Source organism: Eleutherodactylus coqui, chromosome 2 (assembly GCF_035609145.1).
Source record: "Eleutherodactylus coqui strain aEleCoq1 chromosome 2, aEleCoq1.hap1, whole genome shotgun sequence".
Classification (NCBI taxonomy): Eukaryota; Metazoa; Chordata; class Amphibia; order Anura; family Eleutherodactylidae; genus Eleutherodactylus; species Eleutherodactylus coqui.
In genome coordinates, this window is record NC_089838.1 from 50978887 (window position 1) to 51001997 (window position 23111).

At 47.5% G+C, this 23111-nt stretch overlaps 1 protein-coding gene across 6 annotated transcripts in view; it reads left to right on the forward strand.

Moving 5' to 3' along the window:
- Positions 1-23111, forward strand: part of DDX11 (DEAD/H-box helicase 11) — a 134104-nt gene that overhangs the window by 18626 nt on the left and 92367 nt on the right. For 3 of the 6 annotated variants that reach the window (XR_010790255.1, XM_066590896.1, XM_066590898.1), the window contains exons 1-3: positions 12567-12829; positions 16285-16416; positions 21377-21604. Coding sequence is in view for 5 of the 6 variants with exons in the window: in XM_066590896.1 (XP_066446993.1) it covers positions 12647-12829; positions 16285-16416; positions 21377-21604 (543 nt within the window). In the remaining variant the exon portion in view is untranslated. Of the gene's footprint in view, positions 1-12566; positions 12896-16284; positions 16417-21376; positions 21605-23111 lie in introns of those variants that run through there. The other 3 variants (XM_066590897.1, XM_066590899.1, XM_066590900.1) reach the window with 3 other exon arrangements.

Sequence of the window (23111 nt, forward strand, 5' to 3'; positions counted from 1 at the left end):
CCCTGCATTTTTAATACCTGTCTGCTGAAAAGTTTCAGAGCAGTGCAGGGAGACCAAGCAGCGGCTAGATGCACCTGAGCCCTGGCAACAGTGGACAGGTGAGTATATATTTTACTTATTTTTTTACTGCAGCTACGGATGATTTCATGGAAGGGGTTATATTTAAAACCCTTCCCCGAAAATCACTGCAGGGATGCCGGCATCCTATCGCTTTCAATGGGGCAACGCCATCCCCATTGAAACCAGTGGGGGAGCTTCACGATCCGGAACGGATTAATGGCTTTTCCATTCATTTCAATGAAACTGGTTTTGAGATTTGAGTGTTTTGGGTTAAGAGTTCCGTCACGGGACGAATTAAACTCTTAACCCAAGGCACCACTGCTATTGTTTACGGGAGTTAGGAAAGTTAAATTACCTCAGGAGATGCAGCGGATGAGGGCTATGTCAGAGACATAATATAATGTATGCGGAATGTTAATCTATGTCCTTCCTACTTTATAGGGCACACTCCATATTAAGGGACTTGAGTATTGCACATGGCCCCCACTGTCACCCCAAGATTAATACAGACTTTGACCCCCCCCCCCCTTCACTGAACCTAACACAAATATGGACCCTCTAAATTTATATCGTCCCCAGACCTCGTAAACTAGCACAGACCCCAGACCTGATCCAAACTAATAAGGACCCCCGGCTGGACCTGTTTTACTAATGCAGATCCCAGTGATCCCAGTGATGGCGAACCTTTTAGAGACCGAATGCCCAAACTGCAACTCAAAACCGTCTTATTTATCGCAAAGTTCCAACGTGTAAGGGGGCGGGGCTTATCACGAAGTATGATTTTACCCCCGTCGTTCTAAAAAGGACAGGGCCGCTTCAAAATAGACAGGGTGCAGCTTTTGACTGCTTTTTGGATGCGGAAATACTGCAGAATGTCCTCAGCGGAAATTTGTGTGGAAAATTCTGCAGCATTTCCGCACCCAAAAAGCAGTCAAAATCTGCCTATTTCCAACACAGCAACCCCAGTGGTAATAGTGACCGCCCCCAGTGATAATATAGGTATTCACAAGTGGTGAGCGTCCGATGGCGGTGCGTGCCAGTAGGGAGGGCTCCGCGTGCCGCCTCTGGCACGCGTGCCATAGGTTCAACACCACTGCCCTATACTAATACAGGCCCCAGACCTGACCTCCCAAACTAGCACAGACCCTGGACCAGACCACTACAACTAACACAGACCCTGGACCAGACCACTACAACTAACACAGACCCTGGACCAGACCACTACAACTAACACAGACCCTAGACCAGACCACTACAACTAATACAGACCCTAGACCAGACCACTACAACTAATACAGACCCTAGACCAGGCCACCACAACTAATGCAGACCCTAGACCACCACAACTAATGCAGACCCCAAAACACCACAAGTAATGCAGACCCCAGACCACCACAACTAATACAGACCCTAGACCAGACCACCACAACTAATACAGACCCTAGACCAGACCACCACAACTAATACAGACCCTAGACCAGACCATCACAACTAATACAGACCCCAGACCACCACAACTAATGCAGACCCTAGACCATCACAACTAATGCAGACCCTAGACCATCACAACTAATGCAGACCCTAGACCATCACAACTAATGCAGACCCCAGACCATCGCAACTAATACAGACACTCTTTTCTACTAAGGGACCTTTCGCGGATGCAGAATATTTCCGCAATGCCCAGCGGAATCTGTCAAGAAAATTCGTCCGCCTGTTTGGAAGCTCCCTCTGGGCATGTTCACACTGCAGAAATGTGGAATTTTGCCACTCAAAACGCCATGTCAAAATCTGCGGCTTTCTGCCACAGATCCACTCAGATTCTGCCTTGTCAATGGGCAAAATGTATGTGCGGAATTCTACGTCAGAATCCCGCATGCAGATTTTCCCCCATTGACAGGGCTAAATCTGCACCAACAATTGCGTCAGAAAGAGTTTTTAGAGGTGGAATTTACTTGGGAAAATTCTGCAGTTAATTCCGCTATATGATCATACCCTAAGACAGACTTCAGACCACACAAAGCAATACTAATACAGATCCTAGACTGGACCCTCTGTACAATCACAGACCGCAAGCCAGATCTCATTAACTAATCCAGACCTCAGAGCAAACTTCCCAAAATAATACAGACCCCAGACCAGACCCTTTTTACTAATACAGACACCAGACCCCCCTTTACTAATACAGACACCAGACCCCCTTTACTGATACAGACCCCAGACCAGATCCCCTTTACTAATACAGACCCCAGACCAGACCTCCTTTACTAATACAGACCCCAGACCAGACCTCCTTTATTAATACAGACCCCAGACCAGACCTCCTTTACCAATACAGACCTCAGACCAGACTTCCTTTACCAATACAGACCCCAGACCAGACCTCTTTTACCAATACAGACCCCAGACCAGACCTCCTTTACTAATACTGACCCCAGACCAGACCTCCTTGACTAATACAGAACCTAGAGCAGACCTTCTTTACTAATACAGACCCCAGACCAGACCTTCTTTACTAATACAGATCCTAGAGCAGACCTTCTTTACTAATACAAACCACAGACCAGACCTCTTTTACCAATACAGACCCCAGACCAGACCTCCTTTACTAATACTGACCCCAGACCAGACCTCCTTGACTAATACAGAACCTAGAGCAGACCTTCTTTACTAATACAGACCCCAGACCAGACCCCCTTTACTAATACAGACCCCAGACCAGACCTCCTTTACTAATACAGACCCCAGACTAGACCTCCTTTACTAATACAGACCCCAGACCAGACCTCTTTACAAACACAGACCCCAGACCAGACCTCCTTTACTAATACAGACCCCAGACCAGACCTCCTTCACTAATACAGACCCCAGACCAGACCTCCTTTACTAATACAGACCCTAGAGCAGACCTTCTTTACTAATACAGACCCCAGACCAGACCTCATTAACTAATACAGACATCAGACCAAATTTCCCAAAATAATACAGACTCCAGACCAGACCCCTTTTGCTAGTACAGGCACCAGATCCCCTTTACTAATACAGACCCGAGACCAGACCCCCTTTACTAATACAGACCCCAGACCAGACCCCCCTTACTAATACAGACCCCAGACCAGACCTCCTTTACTAATACAGACCACAAACCAGACCTCCTTTACTAATACAGACCCCAGACGAGACCTCCTTTACTAATACAGACCCCAGACCAGACCTCTTTACAAACACAGACCCCAGACCAGACCTCCTTTACTAATGCAGACCCCAGACCAGACCTCCTTTACTAACACAAATTACAGATCTCAGACCAGAACTCCCTTTACTAATGCAGACCCCAGGCCGGACCTATCTTTACTAATGCAGACCCCAGGCCAGGCCTCCCTTTACTAATGCAGACCCCAGATCTCCTCTACTAACACACACTACAGACCTAAGACCAGACCTCCCTTTGCTAACGCAGACCCCAGGCCAGACCTCCCTTTTCTAATACAGACCCTCAGACCTCCTCTACTAACACATACTACAGATCTCAGGCCAGACCTTACTTTACTAACGTAGATCCCAGGCCGGACTTCCCTTTACTAACGCATACCCCAGGCCGGACCTCCCTTTACTAACACATGCTAAAGATCTCAGGCCGGGCCTCCCTTTACTAACGCAGACCCCACGCCGGGCCTCCCTTTACTAACGTAGATCCCAGGCCGGACCTCCCTTTACTAACGCATACCCCAGGCCGGACCTCCCTTTACTAACACATGCTAAAGATCTCAGGCCGGGCCTCCCTTTACTAACGCAGACCCCACGCCGGGCCTCCCTTTACTAACGCAGACCCCAGGCCGGGCCTCCCTTTACTAACGCAGACCCCAGACCAGACCTCCTTTACTAATACAGACCACAAACCAGACCTCCTTTACTAATACAGACCCCAGACCAGACCTCCTTTACTAATACAGACCCCAGACCAGACCTCTTTACAAACACAGACCCCAGACCAGACCTCTTTACAAACACAGACCCCAGACCAGACCTCTTTACAAACACAGACCCCAGACCAGACCTCTTTACAAACACAGACCCCAGACCAGACCTCTTTACAAGCACAGACCCCAGACCAGACCTCTTTACAAACACAGACCCCAGACCAGACCTCCTTTACTAATGCAGACCCCAGACCAGACCTCCTTTACTAACACAAATTACAGATCTCAGACCAGACCTCCCTTTACTAATGCAGACCCCAGGCCGGACCTCTCTTTAGTAATGCAGACCACAGGCCGGGCCTCCCTTTACTAATGCAGACCCCAGACCTCCTCTACTAACACACACTACAGATCTCAGGACAGACCTTACTTTACTAACGTAGATCCCAGGCCGGACCTCCCTTTACTAACGCATACCCCAGGCCGGACCTCCCTTTACTAACACATGCTAAAGATCTCAGGCCTGGCCTCCCTTTACTAACGCAGACCCCAGGCCGGGCCTCCCTTTACTAACGCAGACCCCAGGCCGGGCCTCCCTTTACTAACGCAGACCCCAGACCGGACATCCCTTTACTAATGCAGACCCCAGGCCGGACCTCCATTTACTAATGCAGAGATCTGTAGTATGTGTTAGTAAAGTTAGTATGTGTGTATATGCGAAATAAAGCTCATTGTTGTCTATAGGTGTATATATATACGCGGGGTGGCGGATACACATGTCATTGCGAAGCAATGGCGTGGGGAAAAAAACCGGTGTAAAGCATATGACAGCAATAGTCCGCCGCCGGAGAGCAGGGGAGAGAACTGATGGTTCTCTGAGGTGAGCCGCACCGCGGAGAATGGCGGCAAGTCGCAGTATGCTGCGATTTGAGTCCCGCGAGCAGAGAATCGCTAGGATTGTCCGCTTGTGGACGGGGAGCTGCGTTGCTATGGAAAGCGTGCACTGCGTTACTCGCGACCTGATTATCGCCACGAGTAACGCAATGCAAGATCGCCCGTGAACAGGAGCCCTTAGAATATAGTATATGGTACTGTATAGAAGAGGACACTGTATTAGAGGTATATAGTACTGTTTAGTGGAGGACACTGTGTATTAGAGCTATATAGTACTGTATAGGGGAAGACACTGTATTAGAGGTATATAGCACTGTATACGGGAGGAGACTGTGTATTAGAGTTATATAGTACTGTATGGGGGAGGACACTGTTTATTAGAGGTATATAGCACTGTATAGGGGAGGACACAGTATTAGAAGTATATGGTAGTGTATAGGGGAGAACACTGTGTATTAGAGGTATATAGTACTGTATAGGGGAGGACACTGTGTATTAGAGTTATATAGTACTATATGGGGTAGGACACTGTTTATTAGAGGTATATAGCACTGTATAGGGGAGGACACTGTGTATTAGAGGTATATAGCACTGCATAGGGAAGAACACTGTATTAAAGGTAGATAGTACTGTAAAGAGGAGAACACTGTGTATTAGAGGTAGATAGTACTGTATAGGGGAGGACACTGTGTATTAGAGGTAGATAGTACTGTATAGGGGAGGACACTGTATTAAAGGCAAATAGTACAGTATATGGGAAGACACTGTATTAGAGGTATATAGCACTGCATAGGGGAGGACACTGTGTATTAGAGGTATATAGTACTGTGTTAGAACTATATAGTACGGTATGCGGGAGGACACTGTGTATTAGAGCTATATAGTACTGTATAGGGGAGGACATTGTATTAGAACTATATAGTACTGTTTGTAAGAGGACGCTGTGTATTAGAAGTATATGGTACTGTATAGGGGAGAACACTGTGTATTAGAGGTATATAATACTGTATAGGGGAGGACAATGTATTAGAGGTATATAGTACTGTATAAGGGAGGATACTGTATTAGAGTTATATAGTACTGTATAGGGGAGGACACTGTATTAGAGGTATATAGTACTGTATGGGGTATGACACTGTTTATTAGAGGTATATAGCACTGTATAGGGGAGGACACTGTGTATTAGAGGTATATAGCACTGCATAGGGAAGAACACGGTATTAAAGGTAGATAGTACTGTAAAGAGGAGAACACTGTGTATTAAAGGTATATAGTACTGCATAGGGGAGGACACTGTGTATTAGAGTTGTATAGTACTGTATAGGGAAGGACACTGTATTAGAGGTATATATTACTGTATTGGGAAAAACACTGTATTGCAGGTATATAGTACTGTATAAGGGAGGAGACTGTGTATTAGAGGTAGATAGTACTGTATAAGGGAGGACACTGTATTAAAGGTATATAGTACTGTATAGTGGAGGACACTGTGTATTGGAGGTAGATAGTACTGTATAGGGGAGGACACTGTGTATTAGAGGTATATAGTACTGTATTGGGGAGAACACTGTGTATTAAAGTTAGATAGTACTGTATAGGGGAAGACACTGTGTATTAGAGGTAGATAGTACTGTATAGGGGAGGACACTGTATTAGAGGTAGATAGTACTGTATAGGGGAGGACACTGTGTATTAGAGGTATATAGCACTCTATAGGGGAGGACACTGTGTATTAGAGGTATATAGCACTCTATAGGGGAGGACACTGTGCATTGGAGTTATATAGTACTGTACTGGGGGAGTACAACTGTATTAGAAGTATATGGTAGTGTATAGGGGAGGACACTGTATTAGAGGTATATAGTGCTGCATAGGGGAGGACACTGTATTAGCAGTATATAGCACTGCATAGGGAAGAACACTGCGTATTAAAGGTAGATAGTACTGTATAGGGGAGGACACTGTATTAGAAGTATAAAGTACTTTTTAGCAGAGGTAACTGTGTATTAGAGCTATATAGTCCTGTATAGGGAAGGACACTGTATGAGAGGTATATAGCACTGTATAGGGGAGGACACTGTATTAGAAGTATATAGTACTTTTTTACAGAGGGCACTGTGTATTAGAGCTATATAGTCCTGTATAGGGAAGGGCACTGTGTTAGAGCTATATAGTACTGTATAGGGGAGGAGACTATGTATTAGAGGTATATAGTACTGTATGCAGGAGGACACTGTATTACCGGTATATAGTACTGTATAGGGGACGACACTGTGTATTAGAGGTAGATAGTACTGTATAGGGGAGGACACTGTGTATTAGAGGTATATAGCACTGTATAGGGGATGGACGCTGTGCATTAGAGTTATATAGTACTGTTTTTGGGAAGGACACTGCATTAGAAGTATATGGTAGTGTATAGGGGAGGACACTGTGTATTAGAGGTATTTAGTACTGTATAGGTGAGGACACTGTATTAGAGGTATATAGTACTGTATGGGGGAGGACACTGTTTATTAGAGGTATATAGCACTGTATAGGGGAGGACACTGTGTATTAGAGGTATATAGCACTGCATAGGGAAGAACACTGTGTATTAGAGGTAGATAGTACTGTATAGGGAAAGACACTGTATTAGAGGTATATAGCACTGTATAGGGGAGGACACTGTATTAGAGGTATATAGCACTGTATAGGGGAGGACACTGTGTATTAGAGGTAGATAGTACTGTATAGGGGAGGGGGCTGTGTATTAGAGGTATATAGCACTGCATATGGAAGAACACTGTGTATTAACAGTAGATAGTACTGTATAGAAGAGAACACTGTGTATTAGAGGTATATAGTATAGGGGAGGACACTTTATTGAAGTACATAGTACTTTTTAGCGAAGGGCACTGTGTATTAGAGCTATATAGTACTGTATAGGGAAGGACACTGTATTAGAGGTATATAGCACTGTATGGGGGAGGACACTGTATTAGAGCTATATAGTACTGTATGCGGGAGGAGACTGTGTATTAGAGGTATATAGTACTGTATGCAGGAGGACACCATATTATAGGTATATAGTACTGTATAGGGGAGGACACTGTGTATTAGAGGTATATAGTACTGTATAGGGGAGGACACTGTGTATTAGAGGTATATAGTACTGTATAGGGGAGGACACTATGTATTAGAGGTATATAGCACTGCATAGGGAAGAACACTGTGTATTAGAGGTATATAGTACTGTATAGGAGAGGAGACTGTGTATTAGAGTTATACAGCACTGTATGGAGGAAGACACTGTGTATTAGAGGTAGATAGTACTGTATAGGGGAGGACACTGTGTATTAGAGCTAGATATTACTGTATAGGGGAGGACACTGTGTATTAGAGGTAGATAGTACTGTATAGGGAAGGACACTGTATTAGAAGTATATAGCACTGTATGGGGGAGGACACTGTATTAGAGCTATATAGCATTGTATTGGGGAGGAGACTGTGTATTAGAGGTATATAGTACTGTATGCAGGATGACACTGTATTACAGGTATATAGTACTGTATAGGTGAGCACACTGTGTAATAGAGGTAGATAGTACTGTATAGGGGAGGGCACTGTGTATTAGACGTATATAGCACTGTATAGGGGAGGACACTGTATTAGAAGTATATGGTAGTGTATAAGGGAGAACACTGTATTAGAGGTATATATTACTGTATGGGGGAGGACACTGTGTATTAGAGGTATATAGCACTGTATAGGGGAGGATACTGTGTATTAGAGTTATATAGTACTGTATAGGGGAGAACACTGTGTATTAGAGGTATATAGCACTGTATAGGGGAGGGCACTGTCTATTAGAGGTATATAGTACTGTATAGGGGAAGACACTGTATTAGAGGTATAAAACACTCTATAGGGGAGGACACTGTATTAGAGGTATATAGCAATCTATAGGGGAGGACACTGTGCATTGGAGTTATACAGTACTGTATTGGGGGAGTACAACTGTATTAGAAGTATATGGTGGTGTATAGGGGAGGACACTGTATTAGAGGTATATAGTACTGTATAGGGGAGGACACTGTGTATTAGAGTTATATAGTACTGTATGGGGTATGACACTGTTTATTAAAGGTATATAGCACTGTATAGGGGAGGACACTGTGTATTAGAGGTATATAGCACTGCATAGGGAAGAACACTGTATTAAAGATAGATAGTACTGTAAAGAGGAGAACACTGTGTATTAAAGGTATATAGTACTGCATAGGGGAGGACACTGTGTATTAGAGTTGTATAGTACTGTATAGGGAAGGACACTGTATTAGAGGTATATATTACTGTATTGGGAAAAACACTGTATTGCAGGTATATAGTACTGTATAAGGGAGGAGACTGTGTATTAGAGGTAGATAGTACTGTATAAGGGAGGACACTGTATTAAAGGTATATAGTACTGTATAGTGGAGGACACTGTGTATTGGAGGTAGATAGTACTGTATAGGGGAGGGCACTGTGTATTAGAGGTATATAGTACTGTATAGGGGAGAACACTGTGTATTAAAGTTAGATAGTACTGTATAGGGGAAGACACTGTGTATTAGAGGTAGATAGTACTGTATAGGGGAGGACACTGTATTAGAGGTAGATAGTACTGTATAGGGGAGGACACTGTGTATTAGAGGTATATAGCACTCTATAGGGGAGGACACTGTGTATTAGAGGTATATAGCACTCTATAGGGGAGGACACTGTGCATTGGAGTTATATAGTACTGTACTGGGGGAGTACAACTGTATTAGAAGTATATGGTAGTGTATAGGGGAGGACACTGTATTAGAGGTATATAGTGCTGCATAGGGGAGGACACTGTGTATTAGCAGTATATAGCACTGCATAGGGAAGAACACTGCGTATTAAAGGTAGATAGTACTGTATAGGGGAGGACACTGTATTAGAAGTATATAGTACTTTTTAGCAGAGGTAACTGTGTATTAGAGCTATATAGTCCTGTATAGGGAAGGACACTGTATGAGAGGTATATAGCACTGTATAGGGGAGGACACTGTATTAGAAGTATATAGTACTTTTTTTTACAGAGGGCACTGTGTATTAGAGCTATATAGTCCTGTATAGGGAAGGGCACTGTGTTAGAGCTATATAGTACTGTATAGGGGTGGAGACTATGTATTAGAGGTATATAGTACTGTATGCAGGAGGACACTGTATTACTGGTATATAGTACTGTATAGGGGACGACACTGTGTATTAGAGGTATATAGCACTGTATAGGGGAGGACGCTGTGCATTAGAGTTATATAGTACTGTTTTGGGGAAGGACACTGCATTAGAAGTATATGGTAGTGTATAGGGGAGGACACTGTGTATTAGAGGTATTTAGTACTGTATAGGTGAGGACACTGTATTAGAGGTATATAGTACTGTATGGGGGAGGACACTGTTTATTAGAGGTATATAGCACTGTATAGGGGAGGACACTGTGTATTAGAGGTATATAGCACTGCATAGGGAAGAACACTGTGTATTAGAGGTAGATAGTACTGTATAGGGAAAGACACTGTATTAGAGGTATATAGCACTGTATAGGGGAGGACACTGTATTAGAGGTATATAGCACTGTATAGGGGAGGACACTGTGTATTAGAGGTAGATAGTACTGTATAGGGGAGGGGACTGTATATTAGAGGTATATAGCACTGTATAGGGGAGGACACTGTGTATTAGAGGTAGATAGTACTGTATAGTGGAGGACAGTGTGTATTGGAGGTAGATAGTACGGTATGGGGCAGGACACTGTTTATTAGAGGTATATAGCACTTTATAGGGGAGGACACTGTGTTTTAGAGTTATATAGTACTGTATAGGGGAGGACACTGTGTATTAGAGGTATATAGTACAGTATGGGGGAGGACACTGTATTAGAGGTATATAGTACTGTATTAGAACTTTATAGTACTGTATGCGGGAGGACACTGTGTATTAAAAGTATATGGTACTTTAAAGGGGAGGGCATTGTGTATTAGAGTTATTTAGTACTGTATAGGGGAGGACACTGTGTATTAGAGGTATATAGCACTGTATAGGGGAGGACACTGTGTATTAGAGGTATATAGTACTGTATGCGGGAGGACACTGGGTATTAAAGCTATATAGTACTATATGCGGCAGGACACTGTGTTTTAGAAGTATATGGTACTGAATAGGGGAGAGCACTGTGTATTAGAGTTATATAGTAATGTATAGGGGAGGACACTGTGTATTACAGCTATATAGTACTGTATGGGGGAGGACACTGTGTAATAGAGGTAGATAGTACTGTATAGGGGTGGACACTGTGTATTAATTATATAGTACTGTATAGGGAAGGACACTGTATTAGAGCTATATTGTACTGTATTGGGGAAAACACTGTATTAGAGATATATAGTACTGTATAGGGGAGGAGACTGCGTATTAGAGGTATATAGCACTGTATAGTGGAGGACACTGTGTATTAGAGGTAGATGGTACTGTATAGGGGAGGACACTGTGTATTAGAGTTATATAGTACTATATAGGGAAGGACACTGTATTAGAGCTATATAGTACTGTATTGGGGAAAACACTGTATTAGAGGTATATTGTACTGTATAAGGGAGGACACTGTGTAATAGAGGTAGATAGTACTGTATAGTGGAGGACACTGTGTATTAGAGGTAGATAGCACCGTATAGGGGAGGACACTGTGCATTAGAGCTATATAGTACTGTATAGGGGAGGACACTGTGTATTAGAGGTATATAGTACTATATAGGGAAGGACACTGTATTAGAGCTATATAGTATTGTATTGGGGAAAACACTGTATTAGAGGTATATAGTACTGTATAGGGGAGGACACTGTATTAGAGGTACATAGTACTATATAGTGGAGGACACTATGTATTAGAGGTAGATAGCACCGTATAGGGGAGGACACTGTGTATTAGAGCTATATAGTATTGTATTGGGGAAAACACTGTATTAGAGGTATATAGTACTGTATAGGGGAGGACACTGTATTAGAGGTATATAGTACTATATAGGGGAGGACACTGTGTAATAGAGGTAGATAGTACTGTATAGTGGAGGACACTGTGTATTAGAGGTAGATAGCACTGTATAGGGGAGGACACTGTGTATTAGAGGTAGATAGTACTGTATAGTGGAGGACACTGTGTATTAGAGGTAGATAGCACTGTATAGGGGAGGACACTGTGTATTAGAGGTTGATAGCACCGTATAGGGGAGGACACTGTACATTAGAGGTATATAGTACTGTATAGGGGAGGACACTGTGTATTAGAGTTATATAGTACAGTATGGGGGAGGACACTGTGTATTAGAGGTATATAGCACTGTATAGGGGAGGACACTGTGTATTAGAGGTAGATAGTACTGTATAGGGGAGGACACTGTATTAGAGGTACATAGTACTATATAGTGGAGGACACTGTGTATTAGAGGTATATAGCACCGTATAGGGGAGGACACTGTGTATTAGAGGTATATAGTACTGTATAGGGGAGGACACTGTGTATTAGAGGTATATAGTACTGTATAGGGGAGGACACTTCTCTCTATCCCTGTACATGAAGTTCCGCCTCTCTCAACTGGAAACTTCTCGCTCCTCCTGTCAGTTTGTGCCCCTTCCCCTCGCTTGGGGGCGGGGTTACACGGGGGTTGAGCTGCTCTCCGGCCTGCAGAGCGGTGTACGGAGAGCACAGAGCTGGCTGCTGCATGATGACCGCCGAGGAGGTGAAGAGCGAGCCTGGAGCCCCGGGCTTCACAATGGAGGGCGCGGACATCAGTCCCAAGGGGGACCATGGGGTTCTGAAGTTAAGCGCGGGGTCTCCTTCTCCCCCCTGGGCGGCTGACTGCGGTGCCACTGCACACTCACCTGGAATATCTGCCCCTTGTACAGTATGTATGTGATAGGGCAGAGAGGGGTCCTCCAGACCATAGACTACTACTCCCAGCATTACAGAGGTGATCACCATACTACAGGACAACTTTGTAGCAATGTGTTACCTCCTGTATTATACTCCAGAGCTGCACTCACTATTCTGCTCGTGGAGTCACTGTGTACATATCGTGTTTCACCGAAAATAAGACATCCCTAAAAATAAGACCTAGTAGACGTAATACATGCCATATACTAATGCAGAGTGCCAGGCCAGTCCCCCCCCCCCCCCTGTAGTAATGCAGAGTGCTGGGCCAGTCCCCCCCCCCCCCCCCCTGTAGTAATGCAGAGTGCCGGGCCAGTCCCCCCCCCCCCCCCTGTAGTAATGCAGAGTGCCGGGCCAGTCCCCCCCCCCCCCCTGTAGTAATGCAGAGTGCCGGGCCAGTCCCCCCCCCCCCCCCCCTGTAGTAATGCAGAGTGCCGGGCCAGTCCCCCCCCCCCCCCCTGTAGTAATGCAGAGTGCCGGGCCAGTCCCCCCCCCCCCCCCTGTAGTAATGCAGAGTGCCGGGCCAGTCCCCCCCCCCCCCCCTGTAGTAATGCAGAGTGCCGGGCCAGTCCCCCCCCCCCCCCCTGTAGTAATGCAGAGTGCCGGGCCAGTCCCCCCCCCCCCCCCCCTGTAGTAATGCAGAGTGCCGGGCCAGTCCCCCCCCCCCCCCCTGTAGTAATGCAGAGTGCCGGGCCAGTCCCCCCCCCCCCCCCTGTAGTAATGCAGAGTGACGGGCCAGTCCCCCCCCCCCCCCCCTGTAGTAATGCAGAGTGCCGGGCCAGTCCCCCCCCCCCCCCTGTAGTAATGCAGAGTGCCGGGCCAGTCCCCCCCCCCCCCTGTAGTAATGCAGAGTGCCGGGCCAGTCCCCCCCCCCCCCCCTGTAGTAATGCAGAGTGCCGGGCCAGTCCCCCCCCCCCCCCCCCCCCTGTAGTAATGCAGAGTGCCGGGCCAGTCCCCCCCCCCCCCTGTAGTAATGCAGAGTGCCGGGCCAGTCCCCCCCCCCCCTGTAGTAATGCAGAGTGCCGGGCCAGTCCCCCCCCCCCTGTAGTAATGCAGAGTGCCGGGCCAGTCCCCCCCCCCCCCCCCCTGTAGTAATGCAGAGTGCCGGGCCAGTCCCCCCCCCCCCCCTGTAGTAATGCAGAGTGCCGGGCCAGTCCCCCCCCCCCCCTGTAGTAATGCAGAGTGCCGGGCCAGTCCCCCCCCCCCCCTTGTACTAATGCAGAGCGCCAGGCCAGTCCCCCCCTCTTTGTACTAATGCAGAGCGCCAGGCCAGTCCCCCCCTGTACTAATGCAGCAGGGCGCCAGGCCAGTCCCTCCCCCCTGTACTAATGCAGAGCGCCAGGCCAGTCCCTCCCCCCTGTACTAATGCAGAGCGCCAGGCCAGTCCCCCCCCCCCCGTACTAATGCAGAGCGCCAGGCCAGTCCCCCCCCCCCCCTGTACTAATGCAGAGCGCCAGGCCAGTCTCCCCCCCCCCCCCCTGTACTAATGCAGAGTGCCAGGCCAGTCCCCCCCCCCCCCCCCCCTGTACTAATGCAGAGCGCCAGGCCAGTCCCCCCCACTGTAGTAATGCAGAGCGCCAGGCCAGTCTCCCCCCCCCCCCCCCCGTACTAATGCAGAGCGCCAGGCCAGTCCCCCCCCCCCCCCGCCGTACTAATGCAGGGCGCCAGGCCAGTCCCCCCCCCCCCCCGTACTAATGCAGAGCGCCAGGCCTGTCCCCCCCCCCCCCCCCGTACTAATGCAGAGCGCCAGGCCTGTCTCCTCCCCGCCCCCCCCCCCCGTACTAATGCAGAGCGCCAGGCCGGTCCAGTCCCCCCTCCCCTGTACTAATGCAGAGCGCCAGGCCAGTCCAGTCCCCCCCCCCCCCTGTACTAATGCAGAGCGCCAGGCCAGTCCCCCCCCCCCCTGTACTAATGCAGAGCGCCAGTCCCCCCCCCCCTGTACTAATGCAGAGCGCCAGGCCAGTCCCCCCCCCCCCCTGTACTAATGCAGAGCGCCAGGCCAGTCCCCCCCCCCTGTACTGATGCAGAGCGCCAGGCCAGCCCCCCCCCTCCCCTGTACTAATGCAGAGCGCCAGGCCAGCCCCCCCCCCTCCCCTGTACTAATGCAGAGCGCCAGGCCAGCCCCCCCCCTCCCCTGTACTAATGCAGAGCGCCAGGCCAGCCCCCCCCCTCCGCTGTACTAATGCAGAGCGCCAGGCCAGTCCCCTCCCCCTCCCCCTGTACTAATGCAGAGCGCTAGGCCAGTCCCCTCCCCCTCCCCCTGTACTAATGCAGAGCGCCAGGCCAGTCCCCTCCCCCTCCCCCTGTACTAATGCAGAGCGCCAGGCCAGTCCCCTCCCCCTCCCCCTGCACTAATGCAGAGCGCCAGGCCAGTCCCCTCCCCCTCCCCCTGTACTAATGCAGAGCGCCAGGCCAGTCCCCCCCCCTGTACTAATGCAGAGCGCCAGGCCAGTCCCGTCCCCCCCCCTGTACTAATGCAGAGCGCCAGGCCAGTCCCCCCCTGTACTAATGCAGAGCGCCAGGCCAGTCCCCTCCCACCCCCCTGTACTAATGCAGAGCACCAGGCCAGTCCCCCTCCTGTACTAATGCAGAGCGCCAGGCCAGTCCCCCTATAGCCATGGTGGCGAACCTATGGCATGTATCCCGGAGGTGGCATGCAGAACCCTCTCTGTTGGCGCGCGCGCTGATGGCTCCCTATCACGACAGTGATTACCGGCCACGGGGCCGCGCTAGTGATTTTATCCTACACTTCACTCCCCTCACCTCCTCTGGCTTTCAGTTCCCAGCGGCATGGTCAGGTGAGGCTATTACAGGCTGCTGTGACCCAGCAAGGGGAGCGCCGCATAGTATGACATCAGCTGCAGACCAGTCCCTCTATAGTAATACGGACCCGCAGACCAGTCCCTCTATAGTAATGCGGACCCCCAGACCAGTCCCTCTGTAGTAATGCGGACCCCCGAGACCAGTCCCTCTGTAGTAATGCGGACCCCCGAGACCAGTCCCTCTGTAGTAATGCGGACCCCCGAGACCAGTCCCTCTGTAGTAATGCGGACCCCCGAGACCAGTCCCTCTGTAGTAATGCGGACCCCCGAGACCAGTCCCTCTGTAGTAATGCGGACCCCCGAGACCAGTCCCTCTGTAGTAATGCGGACCCCCGAGACCAGTCCCCCTGTAGTAATGCGGACCCCCGAGACCAGTCCCCCTGTAGTAATGCGGACCCCCGAGACCAGTCCCCCTGTAGTAATGCGGACCCCCGAGACCAGAAAAACGGAAATCAAACTAATGAGCAGGGACTTCTGGACTGTGATATAACGCTGGGTACCCTTCACACCTCTGTGTGTATGGTACAGAATGTGTAACCTCTTCCAGAAAGCTGTACGAACGCCACGTGCGACTGCTGCTCCTCACTGCATACCCTTTACCTTTCAGAGAATAGACGTGGATGCGGTGAAGTTTCCGTTCCCCTTCCATCCCTACCCCATCCAGGAGCAGTTCATGACGGCGCTTTATCAGGTGCTAGAAGATGGAAAAGTTGGAATATTTGAGAGCCCCACAGGAACGGTGAGGATTAAAGAGAGCAAACTAGAAAACATCAACCACTTCAGGAGATTTATCTGTTTGTTAATTTTTTTAGTTTTTTTTGTCCCCGCCTTCCAAAAGCCATAGCTTTCTTATTTTTCCATTGACATAGCTGTATGTATTATTTTTGCGTGACAAGTTGTATTTTTTTAATTAAATGGTACCGTTTAAAGTAGTGTTCCCAACTCCAGTCCTCGGGGACCACGAACAGGTCATGTTTTCAGGATATCCTATGGTAAGAACACCAGTGGCAATGTCTGAGGCACCGACAATAATTACATCATCTGTGCCATACTGAGGAAATCCTGAAAACATGACCTGTTGGGGTCCCTGAGGACTGGAGGTGAGAAACACTGGTATAAAGTATGGTAAAACGTTTACAAACTTTTAAGTGGGGGGAAAAATTAAATTGCGCCATTTTTGTTGGGTTTCATTTTTACAGCATTAACCATGAAGTACAAATGAGGTATAAACTCTGTTATATGGGGTCAGTATGATTACGGTTATACCAAATTTATATACGCTTTTTTTTTTTTTTTTTCTACTTTTAAAAAGAGAAAAATATAGTTTCTTAAGATTGCTTTCTGTTGCCGTATTAGGAGGTCCATAACTTTTTACTTTTTCGTGGATTGGGCTGTGTGATAGAAACTTTTTTGTGGGGTGAGCTGTAGTTTTTACAATTACCATTTTGGGAAAAAGACATGTTTTTGATCACTTTCTACTTCACATTTTTTGGGAGCCAAAATAAGGGCTTTTTCACACATCCGTACATCGGCCGGGTTTTCACTCCCGGCCAATATACGGTTTCCCTTTCTGTAGGGGAAGGAGGTGGGCCGGGAGCAGTGCACTGAGCTCCTGCCTCCTCTCCGCCCTTAGCCACTATTTGAAATGGGAGGGGGTGGGACTGGGCTGAACTTAGCTCCACCCCCATCCTGGTGCTTCCATTGCGAGGGGCAGAGAGGGGGTGGGAGCTCGGTGCACAGCTCGCCTCCTCCCCCTGCAGAAAGGGACATCGTATATCAGCCGGGTGTGAAAACGTGCGATCATTTGATTACTTGTACGGCAGAACTTCAGTATTGCAATATATATAGCGACTTTTGATGTTGCTTTTCAAGGCCTGCATTGGACAGAGCCTGATAGGCATCTACGAGTGGCAGCCCTGGGAGCCTGCCATGCTAGTTCACCAACACCCCTGATCGCGCTGCGGTGGGTACGGTAAGGGGTCTATCCTGTTCCACTGACTGTTTAGACATGCGGTCAGCTTTTACCACGGCAGCTAGGTCACCGAGTTATGTCTCTGGAAATGTGATGATGAAAATCGCTCAGTCCTTAAGGCACAAAATAGACTGGTCACACAGGGGTTAATCTAAGTATTGGTGAACTACCTTGTTAGAAGTATACTGGGTGTTCCGCTCCAACCTCTCGCATTTCTATCAGTCAGCATGATAAAACGATGACGACTGATGGATGGAATTGGCGCTGGATGAAAGAAAAGTCGAAAAGAATTTTGGGCCTGAATTATCAAACCGTCTAATAGTAAAACTGTCTCTGTTGCCCCTAGCAACCCACCACAGTTCAGCATGCATTTTACTAGAGCGGTATAAGGAAAAGTGAAGCTGTGCTGTGATTGGTTACTGTGGGCAGCAAAGACCGTTTCATTGCGATAGTTTGTAGTTGCTAGGTAGGTACTGCTCATATTGAAGTTTTCGATGACTACGCAGCATTGGGATTGTGTGAAGCAAAATGGCGACTCCGCAACAGCACGCAGAAGCAGTAATGTGGTATGGCTAAACAAGACCATTAATCTCAGTGCATTGAAATGCTGATGAGTCCACAGAAGAGACGCACTTGATGGAAAATTAGCTCAGGGCTCATTCACACGGGCGTATGCAACTTCAGTCCGTAAAAAATGCAGCATTTTCACAGACCAAAACTGTGCGTAGTGTTTCCTTTGCACGCGTATTCATTGTGTTTTTCACGTATCACGCGTATTTTTGTAATCCAGTTTAGCTTAATGGGCAATTTCAGAATGTAATACGGACTAAATAGGACATACTGCAATTTTTTAATTTATTTTTTTCACACACGCAATCATGCACGTAAAAAAACTCGTGCTTAATAACCCAATGCGAATCAATAGCGTGTATGCCCGTGTGCTTGAAGCCTAAGGTATGCTTCCAGAAGTTTCTCATGACTGGAAGTGTTCTTAAACAGTCCGCGGAGCTCATCAAAGTGTTTCAAATGAGAAAGTGGAAGAAATTCATGTCTTGTCCCAGACAAGCATCAAGACAATTCAACGTACCGTCAACGACAGTGAGCGAGTTCTGCATAAGCGGCTTCATACATGTCCGTATAAAATGCCAACTGTCCATCAACTGAAGTCAGATAACGAGTCGCGGAGACAGGAATGTGCTACTAAAATCCTTCATCGTGTCACACAGACTGTCACTTACTTGGAAGCATCTGAAAAAGTGATTGTGTCATTAGTACAACATGATGAACGCCGTAACAGAAAAATAAAATGGCAGAATTATTGTGGGGTTTTTTCGCCCTCCAACTTCCTGAAAAAAGAGTAAAAGTTATACAATACATTATATGTACCCCAAACTGGTACTAATAATAACAGCTCACCACGCAGTCAACAAGCCCTCATACAACCGCGTCGACGGAAAAATAAAAAAAGCTATGGCTTTCAAAAAGTGAAGTTGAAAATCCCCCCCCAAAATTGTCCCTTCCTTAAGTATCAAACTAAGCTGCGTCATTAAGGGTCGGTCCACACTCATCTGCACCATCCGTTAAACATGTGGAGTTCAGAAGTATGTCCTGAGATGACAGCGGCTCTCCGCACCCGAACTCTGAGCATAATATAGCGACAGCCGTGTATTAATTAGTTGTCCATTTGCTGTGTGATAACTTGACTGTAGCAAAACCTGCACCTGTGCATCCATCACCAGACAAGGACACAGTCCAGCCTATGAAAATAGTGACGCTATTCAATGACTACAAGCAGAGTTCTTGAAACTGAAGAAATAACATAGCATAGTAACATAGGGACCTGGGAATCTGTATAGGGCATAAAGCTGGAGTTTCACATCTTGCTGGTAGTAAGACGTTAAGTATTTCAGCTTAAGGCCCTATGTTCACGGGTTGAATCCGTGCAGGTCACCCTCGGGGAAGATTCCCAAATCAACCCATAGGGATACATGGGCGTCCGCAAGTAAAATAAAGCATGCAGATTTGATTTGCGGGCCTTTTGGAAGAAAAATCGCAGCATGCTCCATTTCACTGAGTATACCGCACGGACAGCTTCCATTGAAGTCAGTGGAAACCGTCTGATCTGCGGCCCGTCCGCAATTGAATGTGGACAGGCTGAGGATTCCACGGGAAAGCAGGAATTAAACAAAAAAACCCCCACAAAACTCCACTACACGTGTGCAGCGGCCGAGCTTCTGCACACACCCGCAGTGAAGAGAGGAGACCTGGACAGGTATGTAGAAGTCCCACAGTGTCCTGTGCCACGGGTAGGGTCAGATTCCACTGCAGGCTCCTGCATGCCTGTGTTCCAGCTATTTTCACGCTCAATTTTTGGCATCTGTTTTGCATGTTTTTCACACACACAAAAATCACTGCCTGTTTCTTTTTATTTTGAATTTATGGTTTCCATGGTTACATGTGTTAAGCACAGATTGCGCTCACACGATCTGAGTGCAATCCGTTTTTTTCAAACGCACCCATAGACTTGAGCCGGCAAATGTTGTATGAAATGTATTTTTTGGTCTGAAAATTGCACAGAAAGCTCATCTGTGTGATTTATATCCTTAGGGCCCTTTCACACCAAACGATTATCATTCAGATTTTTGCTGGATCGTGCGAATCTGGAAGTTAATCGCTCAGTATAAACCTTGTCAGTGATAATTAGTTATCTTATCGTTCGTCATTCAGTTTTGTAGGCACAAAAATCGGACAACAATCATCCTGTATAAACTATCCAGCATTAGTCTATGAACGACTGCATGTGTTCTGTAAGTGGAGGCGGGCGGAAAGGGGTTTTTGACTTCTTCGCTTCCATTCACTGAACGATCATCGCTCCTGTGTGCTGGGATGGCTTTAAGCCACTGAAGCGCCTGACTCATCTCATGTAAAAGGGCTCTTAGTTATGTATTGGTAACATCTGTGAATGATTAAGGCCTCATGTCCACTAGCAAAATTGAATTGTGGATTTCGCTGCGGAATCTGCATTCAATTTTGCCCATAATGATCCATTGGCCACCCGCGGGCAATTAAATTAAAATTTGTACCTGTGGATGGCATTTTAATGGATTTGCGTTTTCTCTCGCACGTGAGAGAAAATGCAGCATGCTCCATTTTCTGCGTGTCTCCCGCAGGCTTCCATAGAAGCCTATGGAAGCCGTTCGGTCTCGCGGTACACCCGCAGCTGGATTTCTGCTCTCTGGGGCGGGAGAGCAGGAGTTCAAAAAGAAAAGAGTGCACGGCGCATGCGTGTGGCACGCTGCAGGCGTGACGAGCGCATCCGCCAGGCAGAGTGAAAGAAGATCCGCGACGGACAGGAACCCGCAGCGTTCGGACAGGTAAGAAAAAAATCTATTTTCAGGCCTCATGTCCCTGGGAAAGGAGGGTATGCATGGAGAATCCACGCGGGCCCGAATTTCCTAGTGGACATGAGGCCTAAAGCTGTGTAATGCCCCATTTTTCCTGTAGTGGCCACTGCAGGAGAAATATTGGGCCACCTGCAGCTGATCCCCAGTGGGTCTCATTTAGTACCTTTTTTAATACCAAACTTGTTCCCTTTGTGGTGGTGATCTGTCTGTTACACGGAGTGATGCAGGGTGGGTGCTTGAAGGTGGATGGATTAGGAATGTGCTGAGTACTTTCAGCTAATGCCTTGCTTTCCAATTAATAAATGGATTGTGGTTATTTGCAGGGAAAGTCCTTAAGTCTGATTTGCGGCTCGCTGGCCTGGTTAAGGGACTTCGAGGAGAAGAAGCGCCAGGAGGATGCCTGGGTGTTGGCTGCAGAAGCGACAGAAAAAGATGAGGAAATGAAGACAAACGAATCCACACCTGCAGGGCCTGGATCTATGACAGAGCCCGACTGGGTGACCCAGTTCTTACAAAAGAAGGAAGAAGTGGACATGAAGAACAAGATAAAGGTGCTGGCATCATGAGTGCGATCGTGGGAATGTTTAGCTACTTGACGACCGCCTAATGTAAATGTCGTCGGGCCGTCGTGAAGTGTGTATGGAGCAGACTCTGAAGCCGAGACCACTCCATACCCACCAGCTATTAGCTGTTTCTGACAGCCACTGGTCACTGCTGCGATCAGAGCTAGCTCTGATCGCGGCAGTCAACTCTAAATGCAGTGGTGAAAGCTGCCCATGTGTCTAAACAGCAGGGAGGGAAGGGGACTCCTGTTGAAGGCTGCAAGGGCATCTACAGGTGGTGGACAAAAATATGGAAACCATTTTTGAAATGCATGGAATTTTAATCTTTAGCACTGAGCTGCCCTTTTGACCACTGCTTGCCTAAGAGCTTTCCCACCAAATGTGTGTTTACTTCACCTCTTGCCCTGCTCTGGGTGGTTTGAGGAGCCAGCTGGTAACAGCAGCTGATTGGCTGAAACCCCTGACCAATGGAAGCTTGTTGCTCAGGCAGATGTTCACTTTTGCCCATCAGCATCTGTATCATATTGCCTCCACCTAAAATCATTCTCTACGTGTCTTATTGAAATATGAATTCTAATCCCATGTAATTTAAGGCATGCATTTCACAGGGTGCTTCAATATTTTTGTCCACCCCTCCCCCGTATGTTATTTATGCTGTATGATTAATGCTATTAAGAAAAAACACACAGACATGGTGAGATTAATTTGCACTTAAAAGAATACTAGAACAGAAATCCAAACCTCTTCAAATGGTCACTGATAAGAGACTGAAGATTTTATGGTTTCTGAATTAGTGTTAGGGGGTCACCAGGCCAGCAGTGTTCCCTGTGCTATAGATTTCTCGTCTGTATCATTGAGGGACACAGCAAGACCATGGGTATAGCTTCTGCCACTAGGAGGCGACACTAAGCATAAAAGTGTTAACTCCTCCCACTAGCTATAACCCCTGCAGGCATAAGCTAGCTCAGTTTTTAGTTTAGTGTCTGCAGAAGGCAGACGTGTAGTTTAGGTCTTCACGGAAGACATCGCTTGTGGGAATATGGGGAGGCAGGGCTTTTCCCTGGCCTGACTGTCCTCCCAGGGAATGGTGAACAGCACAGGCTCTCTGCTATGCTGTTTACACCCGACCGAAAGAAGAAAAAGTGGCTCGATCATGTTTGTGTGCAGTATATCGATGCCCTCCAGCTATAGGGTTCCCCACCCTGGAGCAATTCCCATTCTCTGCAACAGTGAGTGCAGTGGGGAACACTGCTGGAGACGGACGCCATGACGGAAGTTTGTTGTGGCTGGGGATGGATCTCTGTAGGATCTTCTGGAAAAGAGGTGAGTATGCAGGAGGTAAGTATATTTCTCTCCGTCTATCCACCCTCCCTCTCCTCTCCCATCTCAGTGTGAGAGGGGCAATCTCTTCGTTCGCAGGGGCCCCCTTCCTTTTTTCCCTATGGTACACAGCTGTCCTAGGGCTTGCCGCTGCAGTAAAGAGCCCACCGGAGAT